Below are 23,759 nucleotides of genomic sequence, written 5' to 3'. Positions count from 1 at the left end.
CCTGCAAACCATACATCAGGCCTGGCAACAGCTTCAATCTTTTGTGAGATTATTGAGTGTTTTTTTTATAATTATCACCCAACAATGCCACCAAGATTGAAAAAATGTTGGAGGTAAATGTTACACGTTAAGACATGCAATAAATAAATAAATAAATAAATAAATAAATAAATACATAAAATAAAAATAAACACCTGGATGAATTAATTAAGATGTAAAAATTGACAAGTGGATAAATAAATAAACAGATAATAATAGTAATAACACATTTAATTTACAAGCGCCTTGCCAAGCACCCAAGGACACGTTACAAGTAAAAGAACAATAAACACCAGAACAATAAAGCCATAAATAAAAATGAGAGCTAAATAAATAAACACATGCATAAAAAGATGAATAAATTGTTAGGATCATTATTCATGAATGTGACATGATGACAGGAAGTCCGAGAAAATAAAACTATCTGTAAGGAAATAGAAAAGATGTTTAAAATAGGTTCGTATAACGAATTACCCTAACATAAATAAATGCATAAATGCATAAATAAATAAATAAATAAATGTGCCTCTGTGAAAAAATATTGCATATATTAGCTATCTATTTGCTCCATAGCTATCTAGCTGGCTGGCTAGCTATCTAGCTGGCTAGCTATTAGCTATCTATTGGCTAGCTAGCTAGCTTTCTATTTATTTGAGTTACTTCCGGGTTGAGTGAACGCTGGCGCATGTGGCTTCCGCTGCTCACCCACAGAAAAACCTATCCTGTGACTGTAAAGTGAGCTTGAGAGTTTTGAAAGGCGTTTATAAATTAAATGTATTATTATTATTATTATTGTTATTATTATTAGTCGTCCATTGTCATTAGCTCACTTTAAATGTGCGGCTGTTGTTATCTGCCACAACGGAGAAACTTTGCCATCAATATTTCATGTTTGACAACGAGAGAAGGCGGGCGGCGGGTTACGCTTGGCATCTTAAATGGACCGCAGTCAAAGAGAGGGTGGGAGTGACAGTGGGGTTGCTAAGGGGATTTACAGCCGAGCGGACGAGATGAAACGGGGGGAGTAGGACAAACACAGAGTCACATGATCTCAAAGGAGGTGCGTGTTTGGAAACGTAAGCGGTAGCGCACGTTCGCCATGGATATTCTCTTCAGGTGTTTGGATTGAAGCCCCCTACCCTCTCTCAACCGCCCTGAGATAGCCTTTCTTTCAGGGTTGGCGTTTTCAGCGGCTCTCAGGTGACTCTTTCATTCATATTAATCCGTCCCCCACCCGGTGGCTGCGGCGTGTCGCAGGTGCTTACTTATTCATGTTGCTCCCCCACGTGCAGGCGCAGCAGTGGCAACTTGATCGAGATAAGAATATCATTGTGTGAGAGGGTGTGGGGGGAGGGGGGGCAATACCTCACATTCCTGCATTTGTTACCTAGACTTTCAGTGGAGATGTTCCTGACTTGATCTATCAGAATATAGCTTTACAGAGATCAAATTGGAATCAAAATGGGTCTAACAACGTGACAAAAAAAATGGAAATCAAACGCATTATATTGATCAGAAGTGCTGATGATTAAATGGATGATGGTCTGGTCACTAAAACGCGCATTTTGTGAGTTGAATTTGTTCCATTGGCTTTTTTTCCCATTTTTCCAAGAAAACTGTTAGGTCATTTTCTCCGGTCGATGGCTCTTCACGGTGTTAGAAGATGGTAGTAAAATCAGCAGGAAAAAAGGTGATGAACACAACTTATTATTATTTTAATCTTGGACAGGAGAGACATTGTGAGGTAGAAGTAGGCAGGCCAATTAGGTAGAAGTTTCTGCTCTCCTACACCCGAGATGTTATTTATATAGAGGGCGGGAATGACACCATTTCAAAAGGGGCCTATCAGCTACGAAATGGAAGGGTGAAATATGATATTAGACTGAAATAAGAATGGTTGAATACGGTGCACACTACAAATACATAATGTTATAAGATAAACTACACACACACACACACACACACACACACACATATATATATATATATATATATATAGGCGGCCCGGTAGCCTAGTGGTTAGCACACATATATACACTAAACCTACACAAATACAAATGAGTAGAAAATAAGTAAGTATTGGATGTTTAAGAATGTGCATATAAAATAGTTCTATCAAAAACCTCATAAAATAAGCGGGTATTTCTCAAGGCGGCGATGGGGACTCAAAACTGTCTTTACCGGCATTGAGCAGCGCGGGGCGCGTGGAGATGTTGATCTCCTGCAGCAGCTCCAGCGTCTCGGTGTGAAAGAGACGGATGGACGAACCCTCCGAGAACGCCATCCACACGCCGCCGCCAGCCCGCGCCATGTGTGCCACGCTCACTGCTGGGTTGGGGTGCGCCTCCAGTGTCTGTCACACATAAAAACAGCCGTTGCAGAACAACACGCACCTTGGCCGTGTATTCGGTACACCCGAATGGAATCAAAAGTGAAATACCGAACAAAAATAAAAATACATTTTTATAATGTTTCGACCTCACAGTGCAGAGGTCGTGGGTTTAATTCCCGGGCCCGCGTGAGTTTTCTCTGGGTATTCCAGTTTGATAAATAGGACGTGATAGAGTGCTTATGCACATTAGTAAACATATGTTATTTCTTGCTTAGATTAGTAAACATATTATGTTATTCCATGTTTAGCTTAGTACATATTATGTGATTGCATGTTTACTTTAGTATACATGGATTTATGAAGCTTATTAGTTGAATAGTTGTGAAAGCAGAATGTAACAAGTATCAATTTTCAGTCTAAATGTTCTCCCAACACTTGTCCGTAGCTGATTGGACAACAGATCGCTGCTGTGTGACTTCCAATACTTGGCTGTAGCTGATTGGATGACAGACCGCTGTTGTGTACTTTCAAAACTAGTCTGAGCGGGCGGGCTCTTGTGCTTTTCGTACAGCTTGCTCTTCTGTGTGTGTTCTTGGCTCCCCGCTCCGACGAGAGATGTGCTTCTTTTGTTTCACTAGAATAAAGTAGGTTTTTGTTCACCATCTATCGTCCTCGCTGGTATTTCATCACAGAACTTCGTTGAACACCGAACCAGATGAGAAACAAGAATTAGAACCCAACAGATGGAAGCAATTTTATGCTGCAAAGTTTTTTTTGTTTTTCTTGAGGTTGAATATGCCGGTGCACGCATATACGGGTCATTTGGTAGCAAACAAAAATATTTGGAAGATCAGCCAAATCTTAAAAATGCCCAAAATGTCCGCTTGAAAAATCAAATTGAAGACTACCTGTTTCTTCAGGCACGACTTCTCTGGATCTATGTATCTGTTTATCTATTTATTTATTTATTTATTTATTTATTTATTTATTTATTGTTTGTTTATTAATTTCATTTGGTTATTTATTCACATTTGTGTATTTATTTGTTTATTTATGTATTTATTTATTTATTCATTAGTTCACTTATTTATAATTTTTGTCTTTATTTCTTTATTCGTTTGTTTTGGGGGCGTTGGGGCAACCTATGAAAACCATACCTACCAAATTTCATTCTGGATGAAAATAAACGAAAGAAATGCCCATTTTAGACAAAAGTGTCTTTGAAGGACACCTTGAAATGCCCCAACTGACCCCCCCGCCCCCACAATGTTGCAGACAAAAAAATGTGATGCAGTATGCATTTTTCATTTTTTTTCTTGGTCCAAGATGACATTCATAGCGAGTGCACAACCAAGATTCGCTCCAGAGTTTAGCACTCATCCGACGCCGGAGGCACTTTTTTTTTTTTTTTTTTTGCGTCACTTTCCCATCTCTTGCGGCGCACATTCTCGGGGCGCTGCTGTTTAATGAGCAGCTCAAAAACAAACGCAATTATCCTTATCGTGGCAACACAAGCAGCCCTTGCGGTCGGCGGCACGACAAGGCCCGCCGCGGGTTGTCATCTCACGGCTCGTATCGCTGTCAGCGCCGAGGCCGTGCAATTAAGGGGGTGAAAAGGAGCCAGCCAAGATGAGAACGGCAAAGTCACGTGCGCGCCGCATCGACAGGGATTAGCACCTGTTTGGGCGCCCTTGCCGGCGGGCACTTCTTTGTTTGAAACGCCAGCTTTGATGTGTTTTCTTTTCAAATTGGTTCCTGAGCAGTGGGCGGCTCAAGAGCAAGCAATATAAATAAATAAATAAATAAATAAATAAATAATATTGATGTGCACCGAAGACAAGATCGCTCAACAAGAGTCTTGGGAGATGAAGAAAACGTCTGACGGTGGTTCAAATGTGACGCAATTAGCAGTCAAGATGCCTCCGCTGACGAATGCTTCAGCTCACGAACTTTTAGCCTCACGAACATTACATTCGCGAGCATATCGCCTCTGCTGATGAAGTAGTTTTTGGTGGACGAACCAAACCACACGGTCGAACAGTGCCACGGTGGCTGGCGGACTATTTTCGTCACCCCCTTTCTTTGAGTGCAGACGTGGTTTGTTATCGAGCGTACTTTTGCTCTTATGGGACATAAAAAAGACCCCACCACAGAAGGAGATCATCAAAAATCACGAACGAGGTGTGCATTTGTGTGGCTTAGCGTCTCTGTACCAGTACGCTAAGTCGACTGTTGCTACCATCCTTAAGAACAAGGAAGCTATTAAGGGTGCGTGTGTGGCTAAGGGTGTGTCTGTGTTGTCTAAGCAACAGTCTCAGGTAATAGAAGAGGTTGAAAAACTTCTGTTAATTTGTATTCAGAAAAAGCAGCTAACAGGGGACAGTGTGAGTGAGGGTATTATCGCCGAGAAAGCACGGCAACTTCACTCGGATATCATCAAGAGGTTACTAGATCAACGACCATCACAAAGGTAAATAAAACGACTTTATTATACAGTACAGTTTACTTCTTTAATTACAATACAATAGCACATTTATTATACATAAAATAAAGTCTATTTTGTGCAGTTTTAAGGTTTATTTAGTAGAAAATTATGTATTATGGGACCTGGGAACAGATTATTCTCATTATCAGAACCAGAATCAGAAAACCTTTATTATATAATGGTTTCTTATGGGAAATAAATGTTCGGAAGACGAACTTTTCACCTCACATATACTTTCTGGGAACCAATTATGTTCGTGAGCTGAGGTGTCACTGGACAGAAAACGAAAAGTGAAGACAAAAAAAGTAATTTAAAAATTATAATAATGAATTAATAAATAACCAGACAAACAAACAAATAAATAAAGAAAGAAAGAAATAATATAAAACTAAATTTAAAAAATTAAAAATTAATTAAAAATAAAAATACATGTAAATATGTAAATACATTTTTTGGGGACGTGTAAGAGTCCATACCATTTTAGGTTACTTTTTTGGGCAAAAGTTTTTTCAGATATTTTTGTGGGCCCAATCCACTAATGTCTCTCTAAGCCTAGCGCCGAGGTGGCTGGCAGCATGAAAAGATGGCATTGTCCATGTTTTGGTTGGGCCAGGACTACTACTACCCCGTTGAAGTTGAAATTTTTTTTTTTTTTAGCAATGTGCAAAGTGCGTCTACTGTTGATATTTTGCCAGTAGTAGGAGAGTGGAGGTTACCGTAACGCCGCGCTCCGAGTTCATCGCTCAAAGCAAAGTGGAAAGCGGAAATGAGCAATTCGATGAAGGGATGAAGCAAAAAGTTTGCCTTCGTTCACCCTCCAACCGGCGTGAAAAGCAACGTGCTTGCTGCAATGAAGAATTCCTATTTGAAACATGAAATTTCACAAGTTTGATTTGCTTTTGCAGGCCAAATAAAATGATGTGGTGGGCCTTGACTTTGACACCTCTGATGTAAATGGACGGTGTCCAGGGTGTAGCAAAAATGGGCCATTTTGAGCAATTTGAGGAGGCTCTTCCTCCCATCACTTTTGACAGAAAACAGACAGAAGCCGATGAACATTTGAGAAAAGCTTGCTTCACTCCAGCCGACAACAAATTTCTGACGACTCAAACGGCGACGACTATATTACAACAAGAGGACACATAATCCCTGTGACTTTCAAAAATCATCTCGAGGCTGTCGGAGCTTATGAGGGGGTACTTTCATCCTTACGGCTGATGATTCATTCATGCCTTGCAATCTTCACTCGATTGGTGTGCGGCTTTGTCAGCAATCTACTTGATTGTATAGCCACTCGAAGGTCCATTTGCACACACAAAGCAGAGTGCGCGCCGCCGATGGTCCCTTCGGAGACTTGGTAGATAAATGGCGTCAAATGAGACGAGCGTCGGCGCCCGGCAAAATGGAGGTCGACGTGCTACATACGTGTTGCGGAGGTGAAAATAATAAATAAAGACGATACGCGCCAGCGAGCCTTCAAATGATCCATTTGACCGCAACTTCCGCTTGCCGGCATCGTGTCACGTCAGCCCTCGTGGGAGCGTATTAGCGAGGAAGACGAGGTTAGTTCAGAAGTAACCGGGCGTTGACCCGTTAAAGCTTGGCAGCAGAGGTGAGTGGTCACCTTAGCTCATTAAGTCCTCACTTCGGAGGAAGGAGTCATTGTGAACCAACCTATTATATTTCATTCAGGCCATTTTTTGGGACGTCTAGTCTCTAATGTCGAGATTTCTCTGCACTAAGCACAAATTCTAAACAACCTATGCTGGATTCAGCAAAGCAGTACCGGAACATGACCATGGCGCCTCCGTGTTTCCCAGAATATTCTTTTTTTGCATTCTTACTTTTCCTTGATGTGTGATAGAAGGTTTTAGGCTAGGATGAAAGAAAGGTGTATACAACGGTGGTGAGACCAGCCATGATGTTTGGACTGGAGACAGTGCCACTGAAGAAGACAGGAAGCAGAGCTGGAGGTAGCAGAGCTGATGATATTGAGGTTTTCTTTGGGAGTGACCAGGTTGGACAGGATCAGGAATGAGTATATCAGAGGGACAACTCATATTAGAGGCTTTGGAGAGAAAGTCAGAGGCCAGACCGAGATGGTTTGGACATGTCCAGAGGAGAGAGAGTCACTATATCGGGAGAAGAATGCTGAATCTTGAACTGCCAGGCAGGAGACCGAGAAGAAGACCAAAGAGGAGGTTGAGCAATGTTGTCAAAGAGTACATGAAGGTAGCTGGTGTGAGAGAAGAGAATGCACAAAACCGGGCTAGATGGAGGGCAGTGATTCGCTGTGGCAACCCCTGAACGGAAAAGACAAATCGAAAAGAAGAAGTATTCTTACTTTTCTTCATCAAAATATACAGATTAGCGTTTGCAATTTTTTTTAGACTCCACAATAAATCAAAACACCTAAGTCCAGAAAGCGCAAAGCAGCCCCAGAAACGATCCGAACACCTTCTTTACTGGTATATAAGAGAATTATTGGTTTCATTCCCTGTTCAAGAAATTCAATCCTTCACAGATCACCTCGACTCGGTAGACATCAAAATTAAATTTACTCGTGAGGACATTCAAGAGAACCAACTAGCCTTCTTGGATTGTAAAGTAATTATAAAAGAGGACAGAGCGCTAAAAACAGAAGTCTTTAGGAAGGCTACGCACACTGACCAATACTTACTTTTTGACTCTAACCACCCTTTACAACACAAATTAGGAGTTATCAGAACCCTCCAGCATAGGGCTAAACTAATACCAACTAGCATTGAAGGTAGAGAAAAGGAGTCAAAACATATCAGGCGAGCACTCACTAACTGTGGGTACCCTCAGTGGTCATTCAACAAATGTCAGAAAGAAAGAATAGGGAATGAAACCAATAATTCTCAAGATACAAAAAGGAGAGGAGTAGCAGTACCTTACATTGCAGGAGTTTCTGAAAAATTACAAAGAGTCCTTTGGCAACACAAAATTCCTACTTATTTCAAACCGATAAACACGTTAAGCCAAAAATTAGTGCATCCAAAACATAGGCTGCCAAATGAAAAAAAAGTAATGTAGTTAATTCCATACATTGTAAGAATGAAAATTGTAAAGAGCAGTACATTGGGGAGACTCAACAAATTCTCAAAAAAAGACTATCAACATCGCAGAGATAATACTAGTGGCCTCAATCGGCAATACATATACACCTAAAAGCTAGCAACCACTCATTTGACGACAATGAGGTTAAAATCTTAGCGAAAGAACATAGATGGTTTGAAAGGGGGGTAAAAGAAGCGATTCTTATAAAAAAACAAAATCCTTCATTAAAACGGTCTGGTGGGGTGAGGTTCAATTTGGATCGTTCATACAATAGCCTGCTTAGGCAAAACAGGTTAGGCAACATTTGTAATGCTGATGAGGTGATACCGGTGGGAGTGGGGGAAATGGACCAGTCGTTAGTCAGGAACGTAGGAACAATCAGTGGGGCCACAGGGAGTGGTCCTCTGCTCCCCCCAACCTGAGAGTAGGGACCTATCATAGCTGTGTCCGGCGCCGCCATGGCTGGACATTAGGGATATATAAATAGGGCCGATACGACCAGTCAGACTTTAGTTCGCTGACGAAGCCTCTTGGATAGGAGGCGAAACGTCCGAAACCTTCAAATTTGTACAGATGACGGCTGAAGAAACCTTCTCATCGATGGACCACTCCTGTACGACTGAGAGCTTACACAGACGTAACGCAAACATTGTGCAACATATCCGAACAGTGTGTGGACAAACGACAACTGGAGCAACATCATCAGAATGGGATATTTACTATAAATTAAGCATGGGAGCATTTGTGGTAGGTACATTTTAAAGTGTCGTTCTGCTATATATTCTGATTATCAATCCTTAATACTTTGCAACATTTTTTTTTTTTTTTTTTTTGCGATTAGTCGTCTTATTGTGTTTGCAGTTGTTAAAAACGAGGCAGGCAACTTTATGGCTGGGCAGGCAACTTTTCAGAGTTGTCTGCCCTAGTGTCCGGTAACTTTTTGTCATGAGTTTCAGACACTGATATAATATATAAATATACAAAAGTTTTCCGTATGTAAGGCGCTACAGTAGAGGCTGGGGTTGTGCACCACTTCTTTTACGGGGTTTGGAGTCGGTGGCTGCTGACAATAGTTGCGAGACCTGCTGTGCCTCAATATGACTTCACATATAAGGCGCACCTGCGAATAAGGTGCACATCTTTGGAAGAAAATCAAGGCTTTTGGGTGTGCCTTCTACACCGGAAAATACGGTTTCACAGCCTTCCAAAAACACTCACATGGTGCGGAGATTATTCTTTTTTTGCAGGAATAAAATAAAAGTGACTTCCTTTACCTGAGTGTTGAAGCTGCAGATGTCAACCACCGAAACCAAGTTCCTGCAGCTCGCCCACACCGAGTCGTCCAACACCAAGAGGGTCCGCACTGGATCTGAACCCAAGTTGACGCTTCTGCCGAAATCGGGATCCCAAAGATCCTCTGGGAAATGATAAAATATTTGCAGTCGATAAATATTATGTTTACGAAGACGGTTAAACCTCGATGGGGAACGAACACTGCTAGTTATGTTGACGTCCAATTTGTTCAAACTTTCGAGTCAACAGCTGCGATTGAGCCTTTTCGCAAATGGCAAAACGAACCCCTGAAAATGTTGAAAACACAACACAGACGACGATACAAAACAGACTTGAAATGTTACGTTTTTTTTTTTTTTTTATCAAAGGTCTTGCATCTCCAACTAAAAGTGAGTTAAGTTCAGCGAATTAACGAGACAGGAATGCCCCTGCGCCAAATGTAGAAAATCGTCACACATTGACAATGAACGAACAAAAGGAAGAGCGCGGATCATTTCAATTTCGCGTTACTTTCATTAGGAACGCTTTTTAAATTTAATTTGTGTATGTAATGGATTCAAGTTAGCAAGTTAACGACGTATTGAGCATCATATCTGTGACCCGCTGGCCGGTGATTTCATGCTAAACCGCATTTTGTGAAGAAATGACACACTGCCCTTTTAATATTGTGTGTAATAAAGCACGGGGGAAGAGTGAACATTTTCACTTTGATCTCCCACTTGGCCGTTACCTCCCTCTTTCGTGCGTGAAGGAAGTGGACTTTTTTTGTCCTTAGTGGATTCATCCCGAGACGCACTTTAGCAGCTGCCGCGAAGCGCCTGATGAGAAATGGAATGGCGTTAGCGTTTCCTTTGCCGGGCGGTCAATGGAGCCGAATTAAGAGAGCGGGGCCGCAACCGGACAATTAATTCCTAATTGGAACACGGTGGTGGACTGGTTAGCAGAGGTCAATTCCTTCCCGGGTGGAGTTTGCATATTCTCCCCAGTGCCTGTGCGGGTTATCTCCGGGTATTCCGGTTTCATCCCATATGCAACATTGAACACTCAAAGTGTGATTGTGAGCATGAATGGCTTGTTTGTCTCATAGTGCCCTTGCATTGGCTGGCAACCAGTTTAGGGTGTTTGACTCCAGCAGGTTAACTCCTTGGTATGATGAAAGGGTTACTTACTGTACATCACAATAAATAAATAAATAAACAAATAAGCAAATAAACAAATAAATAAATAAACACATACATAAATAAACAATCAATACACAATAAGACATACACAAAAATATACAAAAGACGAAAAATAAGAAACATGAAACATTTAAAATTTAAAATTTAAAATAAAATATAAAAACTACAAAATAAAATACAAAATACAAAGAAAATAATAAAAATTACAAATTTAAAAATGTAAAAATTAACAATTAAAAATTAACAATTATTAAATTACAAATTAAAAAATAAAAAATAAAAATAACAATAAAAAATAAAAAATAAAAAATATAAACAATATGAATAAATAAATAAATAAATGGATGAGATCAACAGACGTGTCAACAGCGTGCTCTGAAACTCTGCAGTGTAGCTTGCAGGATTGTTGATACATTAACCTAATATTTCTTTCTTCATTTAAGTAATTTAAAAAATAAAACATTAAAGACAAAATGCAACATAAATGGATGGATGGATGGATGGATGGATGGATGGATGGATGGATGGATGGATGGATGGATGGATGGATGGATGGATGAGATGTCAGACTTGTCAACAGTGTGCTCTCAAACTCTGGTGTGCAGCTCGCCTGTTGATACATTAGCCAACTAATATTTCTTCCTCTGTTAAATTATTCATCCGTCCCCCTTCCTTTTCTTTTGTCTGGAGAGGCAGACAAAGCCTGTTTGATGTGATATGGCAACCAGGTACAAAGGGTGTTTCTTTTTTTTGGTTGGGTGGGATGTGGTGGGTGTTGGCAAAAAAGCCCTGTGTGGATGGTGTGACGCTTCACTGCACCGAACATGTTTTCTGGTGCAAGCTGTTCTTTCTGTAGCGACAAAAACAATGCAGAAGCAAAGGTGGGCCGTCTGTGAATTTTTTTTGATACGCGCTTCAAGTCCGGCAGGTTCCATACCAGTGCAAGATTCAAAAGACGGGAGGTGAAGTTCTTTGGTTAATTTCCACTGCGAGAGGTGGTATCACGGATAACAGGTGAGAGGAGCCATTGCATTCAGAATGAATTTATTCATTCATTCATTCATTCATTCATTCATTCATTCATTCACTCATTCATTCATTCGTGTATGTATTGGTTTATTTATTTGTGTTTGTTTATTTATTCATTCATTTATTCCTAAATGTGTTTGTGTCAGAGATATGACAGTCAGACACCGTGGACAGAGACTCGGAACCAGAAAGATTGTCCCCACTGCCGGCAGGAGACGCAGTCATCAAATGACATACGTCTGAATTCTGCGCCCCTCTGCCAAGCTATTAATTGAGAGTATATGTAAATTATAGTGATACATTAGTAAAACATAGTTTTCTTGATTATAATGCCACACCTCTGGGCGTTCTGAGCAACAACATATGTAAGCAATAAAACATTGGGTTTCCCATGAGCTGATACGTTTGTGTCCTGGCTAGTGAGCTCTTTGTGTGAAAAGGAGTTACCCCTGTGATAAAAGACTTCCCCAGGGTCGTAAATGTGAAGCTGGCCGTTCACATTGCTGTGTCCATTGACCTGATTGACCCCAGGTTGCCCGTGCCACACTTATTGGTGTATTGAGTCAGAAGTGTTGACGAAGGATACAACAGCATGAAACTTTTAAATATAACTTCTTATTCTCTAATCTCTATCAGTCTGTTTATTGACAACACAGTTACTTATTTGATAAATTAAATGGTTAATTAATTAATTAATATTTGGGATTATTTCCAGTGGCAGTGTCCATTTCTATTGTGCAAGATGTCGGCTATCTGGCAATAGCGTCGAGCAGATTCATGACAACGATATGATTGATGGACTGCGCCGTTGACATTTTTGACTGCGCATTAATTTTTGTGGTTCTGTTTATTTGTTTTTTGCAAGTTGGCAGCTATCCCGAATACCTGGCAAGAGGAGCGATTACATCAGGCATATGATTAAACAAGCTGTCGTGGATTCTTTTTTTTTTTTTTTTTTGGGGGGGGGGGGCAGGGGGTTGGGGGGGGGGGGGATGGGGGCGAGCCGGTGGCAGTATCATGCTTTGGGTCTGGTCTCTCAAAAAGTTCTTCTTTGTGAAAGAGGTGAATAACACTCATCAATTCATCATAATATAACACACTGACATCGACAAAAACACACTTTCAGTCCTTCCGAGTGACACCGAGATGCTTCTATTATTGGTTTACGGCAGACGAAATGGAATGCAAATGAACACGACTAAAGATTTGGGACTCCCGCCGTCATGGAAATGTGTTTCACATGACCATTGAATATCATTCGGGAATTCACCCACCATAGAAAGCCGACTATTAAACGTTTGGATATCGAAAAGCAATTTTGAGTTGGGCCGCGGAGAGAACTTACCGCCGCTTTTTCTCCCATAAACCATCAAGGTGCCGTCAAGTAAGCCAGCAAAGAGGAAGCAAGGAGAGTGCTTCAGGCACAGCACGGGGCAGCAATGGGGGTTGCTGAGGGTCAAGAGGCACTGAGCCATGGTGTCCACGCTGCCATAGACCAGAATTCTAAAGAAAACCACCAAAAAAGTTTGTTTTGTGCAGTAATTGGACTGAAGTGCAACTGATTTGCTGGACTGGTTTAGGATTGCTTGGAATTTGTCTCTGTGTTATTCTATAATTGGGCATCGATGAAGGTTGGGTTTTCCACACTAAAAGGGGCAGCGGATTATGAGGCGCACCTTTAGTGAATGGCCTATTTTGTCATTTTTTTCATACATTGGATTGCATGATAAGACGTATCTATAATGCATCAACTAGATGGAGCTACACTAAGGGAAATGCCAACACAATGACCAGATGTCATTAAAACACATTTAATAAACCAGCTACACATTTCAATTCACCAACAGCGAGTTATAACGTTGACTTGTTAACGTTGAACTCTCTTGCCGCTGCTCGATTTCCGCGTTCAACTGCGTGACCAATCGCCTAAAGATTGAACTTTGCGCTGTAAACGTGTCTCGAGCAAGGAGCCATTTTGAGGCTGAAATATTACCGTAATGTCCATACGTGAGGCCCATCAAATTTTAAGCTTTAAAAAAAATGGAAAACCTTTTAGTGCGGAAAATACGGGAAGTAATTTTCCAAAGCGGCCACGCGAGAAACTTTAGGGCCACATAAATATGCTAACGTTGCAGATATCAAATCTTTTAACTCATTCATTGCCAGACGATGTGAATATATGTGTCCACTCCAGTGTCAGGGTTTTTGTCATTTTCATTCAAATTGAAGGACCCACAGAATATTATGTTTTAGGACTACATAAATATTCAATTCAACGTAAAAAAACTTGACCTTGAAATGGAGGTGGCTATACAAAATACAATACATCAGTGACGTGCAGTCAGGGGAGGCAGGTGAGGCTGTGCCTCACCTGTCATCATGGAAATATCAAATATCAAATGACAGAATAAATTAAATAGTTTGAAAAAAATAACGTACGAAAAATGTACTACAGTGTTTATTTTATTTTCATTTTATCAAAACTGTGTGCACACAGTTCTCCTGCCTCATGACAGGGGGCGCTGGTGATTACAGATTCTTCTTGCGACTCCTCGGCTGCAGAATAATATAATTAGTGACAGCAAGCTACAGTAAACAGTTAGCAAGTTAAGTGCAACCATCCTATCATTTGTTCGTGTTGCTTGGCCTTATTTTCAGAATGGTGGATTACATATCTAAATTGAAAGAATTTTCTAAACTGACCTTCAATCGAAGCAGGAGATAATAATTATATGAAGACCAACACCGGACTGTTATAGCTCACAAACAGTGAGGGGTGAATGTAAATTTCCTGGACATCTTCTCAGCTTTTTGGCCAAGAAGGATCTCATTGAAACTATTCCTGAAGTGACAAAGTTGCTCCAGCTCGTGCTCACTGTTCCATCTACTACAGCATCAGTGGAGCGCTCATTCTCAGCACAAAAGACTGAAAACATACAGTTGGAACAGGACTGATCAAGGACGACTTTCTTCACTGGAAGTGATCTCCATTGAGACAGAGAGACTTGGACTTCATTTATACGTAAAGGTAACACAATAATGTTTTTTTTTTATTCTTTTTTTTCTATGCTACAGTTTGTATACAGTATATAAAGAATGCTGACATGACGTTTTAAACAAAACACGTTAACTGTTGCCAATCAAATGGTGAATAAACTACTCTGTAGAGTTCATATGTTTGTAAATCTGACTATGATGACGTCAGTGCCTCACCAGCCATGAACCTCACCGCACGTCACTGCAATACATACATATTGATTTACAGTATATAGCGCTTTGACAACAGCTGAAGCGGTAACAAAGCGCTAACATGGACAAAAGGCAAATGCTGCCCCTTTGTGGAAGGTCTGACCAGCGCTTTATCGGCAAACCCCGCAAGAAAAATTCAAACCAGAACAAATTTGGGAATTGTGCTCCACATCACACTTTTCAATTCCAGAATAAATTTGGGAATGGCAGCGAATGAGTTATGTTTAGCATTTATGGCAGCAATAAATTGATTAATCACCTGGAAAAAAAATACGAAACTTGTTGGTGAGCGTCTGCCGAGCATGTGCGGCCTCGAACGAAGTCTGACGAACTCATTTGTCAGACTTCGGGGGAAGGGCTTCACGTTTTTCTTTCATAATATTAAGTCGATTTTTGTCAGAGTATTACGTAAAACCGTACGAAAAATAAGAAATAAAAAAAGTTAATGGAAAATACGATTTCTCGACAGGGCAAATTGTTCACAATCGGGTCCCTTACGATAAATGAGGTGTTCAAAGTAAAAAGTTTGACGTCTCTTTGATGGCCTCACCGTCCGTCATCTAATCCGACACAGATGCTGGCGGCGTTTCCCTTGTGAGGTGCGGCCTCCGCTTCCTCGGTGGTAGAAGCTTCCGGCACGTATTCCAGACAGCGGACAGCGGAGTCCACTTGCAAGCTTTTCACTGCCCTCGGCGTCGGCCTGTTGAGTGAGAAGATCTCAATCTGACCCTTAGAGGCTTCCTCCCCGCCGGCAGCCACCTGTGGAGAGAATGGATCCTGCTTACAAATGATCTCATTTTTAGAGGTTTCGGTAAAAAAAGGAAAAGAAATGCTTTGGTGCAGACTGAAACACACACACGCATACAAAATTGGAAGGCGTTTTGTTTGTTGGCACTTCTTGTTTAGATGTGTATTTTTATTATTATTTTTTTTTACACATTTTCAAAACATACTTTGATTTTTTTTATTCTGGAGACCCCAGTTGTACAGCTTGAGTTGTACGGTGTGGAGCTCTGAAGACCACATGGTTGGGTTTGGAAGGTGACATTATTTTTTTAAATGTATCATGCAAATAAGAAAGTGAACGGTAATCAACTCGCTCAGTCCCCACCTACCCCCGATCCTTAAAACAATCCTCTAACAGAATTGAGAATGCAATAGGAATCTTCCCATCCTGAAATATCTTTTTGGGTTTAAAAAAAGGTCATGAGAAATAATCCAGAATGTGTTTTAAAAAAACTTTCTGGAGGGAGCTCCTGAATGAGTTTTGGAGACATTAATTGGGTCACAATTACTATAAGTGACAACGCAATCTGTTTTGCGTTACAATTCATAAAGTCGATCCAAAAAGTGGCATTTCTCATCAAGAGTTCTCATTTTTTGAAGACTGTGGGCAATCAAGCACCCCCATGACCACTTGGAAGTGGAAGCGACATTGTTTTATATTTCTCATCCCTACACCAAACTGCGTTTGCGGCGAAAATATCCATTTGCCTTCAGACTGGCTTCTGATAAATCCCGCATAGCAACAACACGGCACTCTAAAGCAGCCACAACAGCTCAATGTTTTTGTCCATTTGCTGACTGTCAAAACAAGACAGATATTTTTTTCCTCCTCTCGCTCTTCTATCTCTTAGCGTGACGTGTGCGCGTTCAACGGCGACAACAGCGCGCTCTTAAGTGACGTTGCTAGGGACTACAGTGAGACCTCAACTTACAAACACCTTATCTTACAAACTTTTCGTCTTACAAACGTCAAATTTCTGAAAATTAAACCTTATAATAAGCACTATATTCATAATACACACCCACCACGGCTGGCGGAGTGATCTTCGGCGGAAGCACACGACCGAACAGTACCAGAGATTAAGTTACCAACAGTCCTTATGGAAGGTGACTCTCCTTCCATAAGCCATCAACAACCATCAAAAAGGTAAATAAAACTTTATTTTACAGCACAGTTTATTTCTTTAATTACAGTCCTTATGTAATGTGCCTCTCTTTCCAAACAGCAATTCCCTTTGACCTTGGACCTCCAACGCCATTCCATCAAGCCATCAATGACCATCACAAATGTAAATAAAGTGACTTTATGATACAATGCAATGTATTTCTTTCATTACAATACAATAGCACATTTATTATACATAGAATAAGGTATGTTGTGTGTAGTTTTAAGGCTTATTTAGTTGAAAAGTATATTTTATGGAAACCCGGGAACAGATTATTCCCATTTTAATGGTTTCCTATGGGAATTTGCTTTTTGAGATACACACTTTTCGCCTTACACACTCTGTCTGGGAACCAATTAAGTTCGTAAGTTGAGGTCTCACTGTATATAGTTTGCTAGCTAGCTAACTGAGTGTGAAGAAACCACCTTGTGACTATGTGTAATATGCCAATGAAAGAAATGAAAAATATATAAATATCTACAGGTATATATTTTAGCCTTTAAACTGTCAAATGACATGAAAGGAGTTTATGTGACGGCGCGGGAAAATCACTACATCTCTTGGCCACCCAGAAGGAAGTCCACATGACAACGACATGGCGAAAAGCTTTGCATCGCTTCATTAATCTCTTGTGTGCGACGCCTCGGTGCAAAACAGAAAAAAATGCAAGGGCATTTCTCGGCGGATTTGTTCTTCGCCTAAATCACACGGCGCAACGCTGACAGGAGCTAAATATAGTCTTTAGCCTGACTCTTCCACGCTCACCCTTATTTGCATGCAATCATTTGTTGGAGCTGTATCAGCCGGCGCGATCTGGACAGGAGAGATCCTGTGGGCTCTGGAGGATGAGCCAGAACAAATAATGGTCTGTTGAACAGACTGCGAAGAAGATAGCGAGGACTTATCTCGCCGCAAGGGGCTCAAGAAAAAGATGGTTTCAAGTGGCGCCTCTCCACATACACGCTCAACCCCCCCATCCCCCACCCCTGGGGACGGCCAGCGCATGTAGCGATGTGAAGTCACGATCTGGACCAAGGCCCGCTTGACACTTGAGGCGGGGGCATCCCAAAAGCTTCGCCAGCTTTAAAAATATTGTTTATGAGGGCGCGAGACCATAGAGCTGAATGAAGCGAGCCAGAAACGAGGGTGACCCACCAGTTGGTGTCTGCTGCGTTTCAGCTTCGCCAGCGCTATTCAACACATATACGTACACAAACACACAATATGTAAACACAAAAGTAAGTGACCAGGACACAATAAATCACGATTTGCAAGAGACTGACCAAAACCGTAAAAATGGATGGCAAAAACAGCGATTGGGTGCGTTTTCATTGAAGATGGAGAAAATTGGCCTTCTTATTGCGTTGGCAGAACTATTCATGCTATGGAGCCTAAGAACTGACTTTAGGCACTGACACTATTTTTTGTGTGTCATAATAACATTCGTGTATTATTCCCCCCCTACTCTGGGATTTTTTTCTGAATCACATGCCTTCCCAAAAATTTTTGGGGAGGCATATGATTCAGAAAAGAAAAATAGCATTTATGATAACTGTTAATTGTCATGTTGCTTAATACTGTATGCCAAGGAAAGGAATAAATTCAAACAAAAATCACTGGACCCTGATTTTAGCCTTAAAACTGAAATAGTGAAAAGGGTACCAAGCAACAGCAGAAAAGGTGTTTGGTATCAGAACCAAATCATCACATGCGACTGAACTTACACAAATGTATTTTCCTGACATCATTTCAAGGCAAAATCGGCCCACTTCCCAATGGAAGGCACTTTTATCTGTTCAAAAGGCATAAAAAAAAAAAAAAAAACAAAAGCAAGCAAAATCTCCTAGCCAATGTGTTCCGACGCCCCTCAGTATACGATTACAGTAGCTGTATGCTAAAGAGTCACAGCGTTCAAGGCCGGAGGCTCCCTCCATTCACGCTGCGTGCTTGGCTGCCCGCAAAGTGAAATGAGCGTCGCATTATGAAAAGTTATGTGAGCATGAACAGCTGCCTCAGCAAATCTGTTGATTTGACATATTCAAAAAAGGGAGTTGTCGTGAGCGGAATCACCCGGAATGTGACATGGCGCAGTGTAGCAACTTGTTAGCCTAACAGCAGAATGAACCGGGTCTTTTTTTTCAGAAAACAAATTAAAACGCAAACGATTTAACAGACAAGAAGAGTCAAGTTGCTCTGATTTAAAAAAAATGTTTTTCGGTCGCTGAGGTCAACAACGACAAATTTACAGACGGGAACGTGGACACTGATGGAAACAAAATGGAGACCGTCAACGATGATGGGGCATATTGAAAAGCTAACTTCAAAGTGAGCAGGTGTTTTTATTCGGTGAATGGAAAAGTGGCCAAATGATTTGGAATGACTGTCAATGTGCCCCCCCAGCCCCGACCCCCCACAAAGCCATCAGAGTGACGACGCTGATCCGCTTTGTCTGTCTGTTTTAGACACTTTCTGGGCCAAATGAGGATTACCTGACCGGTTTCCCACCTACCCACTACAAACATTCCAAAAATACATCCAACATCATTTCATTTTTTTTTTCCTCGTGAGCCTTCTTTTTGCTTTGCAGGCATCTGAAGTCGAACACTCACAAGTCGGTCTGCGTTGCCATGTGGGCTGCTGAGCACGTCAACTAATATTTGGCAGCAGGTACCAACAATTTACCATCCGGTCATACTAACTTGCAGTTTCCTAGCAACACCTGGCCCTCTGGATACGTAGTTGCGTCAAATGGGTTACGTGAGCAGGGTTGTAACTCAAAAAGACAAATTCCAAATCGTCTTTCCCCTATTAAATGAATGGAAATGCCATCAATTCGTTCCAGCCGTTCCAGAAAATGTTAGTGTTTTTAAAAAAAGAATAAAAATCCAGAGATCCGGGATAACATTACATTCATAAATATTTGGGGTGCACCAATTGATCGGCCGGGTATTACGGAACATTGTGGGACAATCACAATAATAAAAATGGAACTTGTACGGCAAACCCATCTCCCTCCGCTGAATGTGTCAAAAATATCTGATGGTCAGGTCAAGTTTTTTTTAAAAGATTATTTAAAAAGATTTTTAAAAGATTTTTTTAAATGATTTTAAAACGATTTTACGGGTTTAAATTGGTGATCAGTTCATCCATATAAAATATGATTTCAATAATTCAAATTTAGGTTCACAACGACAAGTTCTCTTTTTGCAGTTTTAGTTAGACGCTACACTTTGACTGGGAGTGCCCTCCCACCAAAAAACAGCTTGAAGCAAGCACGTTGCTTCACTTCTTCGAATTGTTCTTTCACCTTGTAATGCGAATGCAAATGAGAACACAGAATTGATTGTAAATTAATGGTTGTGGGGTTAAGGCCTCAACGATGATCAATAACAGCAGAAAAGTTGACTCCTTTATCCTCTCATTGATTCGGGTTACTGTTGCGGAGTGTGGCAGGGTGTGCGTGTGTCCGCGCATGTGTGCGTGCGTGCGTTACTCACCCAGAGGAAACCTTGAGGTAAGGATGTGCTGGCTGCAGAAAATCCCAACAACGCACAGTGAACAGGATTGTGGACAGCAGCTTCGAGCTGCAGGAGACAAAATCAATATTGATTTCTCATACATCACTTCACCACGCTCGTTTTTTCTCCTTCCTTCTTGTTTCCAAGCTGTCTCGCTGCATTTTTATCAAAGCGACACACACATTGGCACTGGCTCCGAGACTTTCGGCAAATTCGATTTGGTTCAAAGCTTGCGATGGGCCTTTGCTAAGGACTTTGTTATCCTGTGAGTGACTTATGACACTTTGGCCTTGTTGGAGGGCAATGTGCATGTGGAACTGACGTGAAAACTGGCACCGGGTCACGTCAGAGCGTGGCATAGCCAGTAGCCGCAACATCTGGAATTTATATCTCGAAAAGGGGTGCAGGAGTCCAAGATGGCGCCCGAGTAGGCAGCCGTCAGTAAGTGCTCTCATGAGCCTTGCTTTTTTTGTTGTTTTTGTTTTGTTTTGTGTTTTCTTTTGTCACTTTGTGTTGTTGTGCGTCGTGTGGAATGGATACGGATTGTTTTTCAGCATTTTTGACCACGACATTCATCAAGGAGGAGACTGTGCTGAGCGGTTGCGCCTTTTCGGCAGCATGAATATGCCAGTACTGTTTTTGAATGGGAGGAATGTCGGTGCAATTCGACTGTCATCACTGGACAGCTCTGGGGCCATTGTGCTTTTTTGCGCCTGTAATGGGCAGCATCTTCACAGCCCCGCTTTGGACAGTCTGCGGCTGGATGGATGCATTGCGTGAGGAGCCCGCGATAAGAAGAAAAGGAGTGTCAGCGCAGAGCGCCGATGCGTATGTGGAACTGTTGCAGCTTGGAATTGAAGCGGATTTATTTGGGACAGGAGATGTGAGCAATGTTCCCTCTAATTTTTCATGTGTCTGAGCAGACACACAAGCTCACTGAGCACATTGAGGACCACTGTGAGCAACATCAGATGTGTACTAGTGATGTGTCGTTCGCAAACGAGCCGGTTCTTAGAGCCGGATCTCTGAACGAAGAGAGCCGGTTCCTAACAAGGAGCCAGGGAGCCGACTTTTTTTGTCCTCTATTGCAACAAGCAACATGGCTAATCGGGGACGAGCTAAAGCAGTTTCGGGGGGGGGGCTTCACTGTCGTCCTCTTTGTCAGGCAGCATTAGTCACAGATGATTCATCATGCTCAGCAAACAGGGTCCGCCCACTTTTCTCTTCTATGGGGTGTGTTTATAAACAAAAAAAAGGTCAACGGATGCTTGTTTACTCCATCCGCTACGCCTACCAACAACCCCTCACCCGCCCGGGCATCCCAACTGTCTCCCTCATTAAGCACAACTTGACCTTATTCGTTCTGACGGCAAACTTTTTCAGCCTCTCCCCTTCTGCTAGTCCTCCATCACATCACGTGAAAGGACATTTTTTATAGTTGATTAATTACTGGCCACCATAACCAGTATACCATATGTAGGTTAAGGAACAAGAGAGACACAGTGGGACACAGGAGCATCAGTGTTGGGTTTTTATTACCCATATGAGAATGGAAAACAATTTCCCGGAGCTCAAATTGCTTTGTTATGTTTGTCATCTGTGTGTGAGTGTGTGGGTGGCCGGGGGGGCAGGTTTCTTTTCAATTAGTCTTTACGACGTATCCAAATTGTGCCATGGGATCAAAAGAGCAAACATGAAAAAAAGAAATACAAATCTGGGATGGTCAAAGTTTTGCGCTCAAGGGCGAAATTTGACTTTTTGTCCTGGTTCCTGATATATAATGTAAAACAACTGATGTTTATTTTAATAATAGTCACTCTGTTTGTGGATAGGTAATTAGCTCGTGAGTTGGCAGTCATTGGATTGGATTTACCTTTGTTAGTCTCGCAGTGTAGAAATTTGCATTTCACAGCAGCAAAGTTATGATAGAAAGAGGAAAGGAAAGAAAGAAGTAGAAAAACAAAATAAAGGAGCTGCTGAAAAGGCAGCCACCCTCGCGGCCCGATCTGGAAGTCAAAATAACCAAAAAAACTATATAACAAATAATATGAAAACACGGTTTGTAAGTAAAGTAATCATATAGTTATCACACAAGCTAACAGTTAGCCTAGCATCTTCTATTTCTTCATTTACTCATTTAGTCAGACTTCTTTTTTTTATTTTCTAGCATGTTTAATGCCCTGAGGAACCGGACTGGCATCCACAGGTCACTGGAGGTACCTGTCCAGATTTGGTTTTGTCCGTTATTTGTGGGTTGATCTGCCAAAGGCCGTGGCGGCTGGGCGCGGTGGAACAGTGGCGCGAAAAGGGGTGAGACGAAAAAGGGTGATGAAGCGGGCAGCTGAGCTCATTAAAGTGGGATTTGTCGATGTGACGCGAGGGCAGCCCCGCAGCTGGCGGTGAGTGGAGACCCCTTGGTCTCGCCTTGCCCGTTAACCAGAGTCCATATGCTGGAGACAGGTGCCAAATAGAAGAGTGTCTATGACTCCGATTTGATTCATTGTTGTGAGGCAGAAGGGTCGGAGTATCCATTCAGGAATTAGGAATTAGCTACTCGCGTTGCAGTTAGCATGAGTTGAAATTGTGTGCAAAACGTCCAGTCTCTCAAGCTGGTGTACCTAATGTGACTGGCCCTTGTCGGCAGATTGCCTTGCATAGCCTGCAGAAAATGTGGGGTATGGTTGGGGGGGAGTCATTGAGAAATGATCATACCGCATCTAAAATTCAGTTCTTTTCTAACTCTGTATTCAGAGTTCATTTCACCACTTCCATCACTGGCCAGGCCCTGCGGTTTCACACAACAACATTCTTTACACGCCCTAACAAGCACTAATAGAAAATTTCCACAGTTTTATTAAGTGGCAATTGACTGGCGATGTCACCCCCGGCCTCACCATTGGAGTCGCCGCCGCTTCGGGGCGACACACAAGGCAAGTGTGAGTCACCAGTCCAGAAATTACTCGCATTGAAAGCAATGTTTTGGGAAGAATTGTCTGCTAAACTGCTGCCTGAAGTGGTGAGTTCACCGCTGCTTGATATCTCAAATTTCCGCCCGGAGGTTGTAGCACGCACATGCTGAATGAAGGCTTGTTTTTGACAAAATGCGTCATTCGAGTCACCATGAATGGAAACAGGCTAAAATACAGCAGGTCCTTTATTTTGTTTTTCTACTTCTTTTACTTCCCTTTTCCTTTCATCACTTTACTGCTGTGAAATGTCTCCAGTGTGAGACTAATAAACGTTTATCTAATCTAATCTAATAAATGACCGATATTTATTTCCTACACTCTTCATTGTTGTGTTTGTCACTCGATGTTACTGGCATGGTGTGATTAGCAATGTGGCGCGAACGGCTGCCGCTGCTCGCCCCACAAAAAAAATATGTGACTGTAAAGTGTCCTTATAAATGAAAAGTATTATTATTATTATTATTATTATGTTTTTTGTAAAAAATCCTGCAAACATGTTCAGACCAATGTAAGTCCAAAATGTATTTTACTATGACTTATTTGATACATTAAAATTCACTAAAATGCTGAAGCGATTGGGGATCATTGTGTCAGATGTTCCGCTGGAGCAGACCATTGCATTTCGATCGAA

At 41.6% G+C, this 23,759-nt stretch overlaps 1 protein-coding gene across 8 annotated transcripts in view; it reads right to left on the bottom strand.

The window, feature by feature from the left end:
• arhgef10la (Rho guanine nucleotide exchange factor 10 like a) overlaps positions 1–23,759 on the bottom strand; it is a 112,612-nt gene that overhangs the window by 4,058 nt on the left and 84,795 nt on the right. For all 8 annotated transcript variants that reach the window (XM_089009922.1, XM_089009925.1, XM_089009920.1 and 5 more), the window contains 5 exons: positions 20,139–20,225; positions 15,240–15,448; positions 12,786–12,943; positions 9,212–9,354; positions 2,221–2,392 (listed from right to left, as the gene is read on the bottom strand). In XM_089009922.1, the coding sequence (XP_088866048.1) occupies positions 2,221–2,392; positions 9,212–9,354; positions 12,786–12,943; positions 15,240–15,448; positions 20,139–20,225 (769 nt within the window). The remainder of the gene's footprint in view (positions 1–2,220; positions 2,393–9,211; positions 9,355–12,785; positions 12,944–15,239; positions 15,449–20,138; positions 20,226–23,759) is intronic.

The sequence above is a fragment of the Hippocampus bargibanti genome, linkage group LG12 (genome assembly GCF_051943395.1).
Source record: "Hippocampus bargibanti isolate YZ-2025 linkage group LG12, ASM5194339v1, whole genome shotgun sequence".
Classification (NCBI taxonomy): Eukaryota; Metazoa; Chordata; class Actinopteri; order Syngnathiformes; family Syngnathidae; genus Hippocampus; species Hippocampus bargibanti.
The sequence above is the reverse complement of the archived record's forward strand: the minus strand, read 5'-3'. Positions and strand labels throughout refer to the sequence as shown.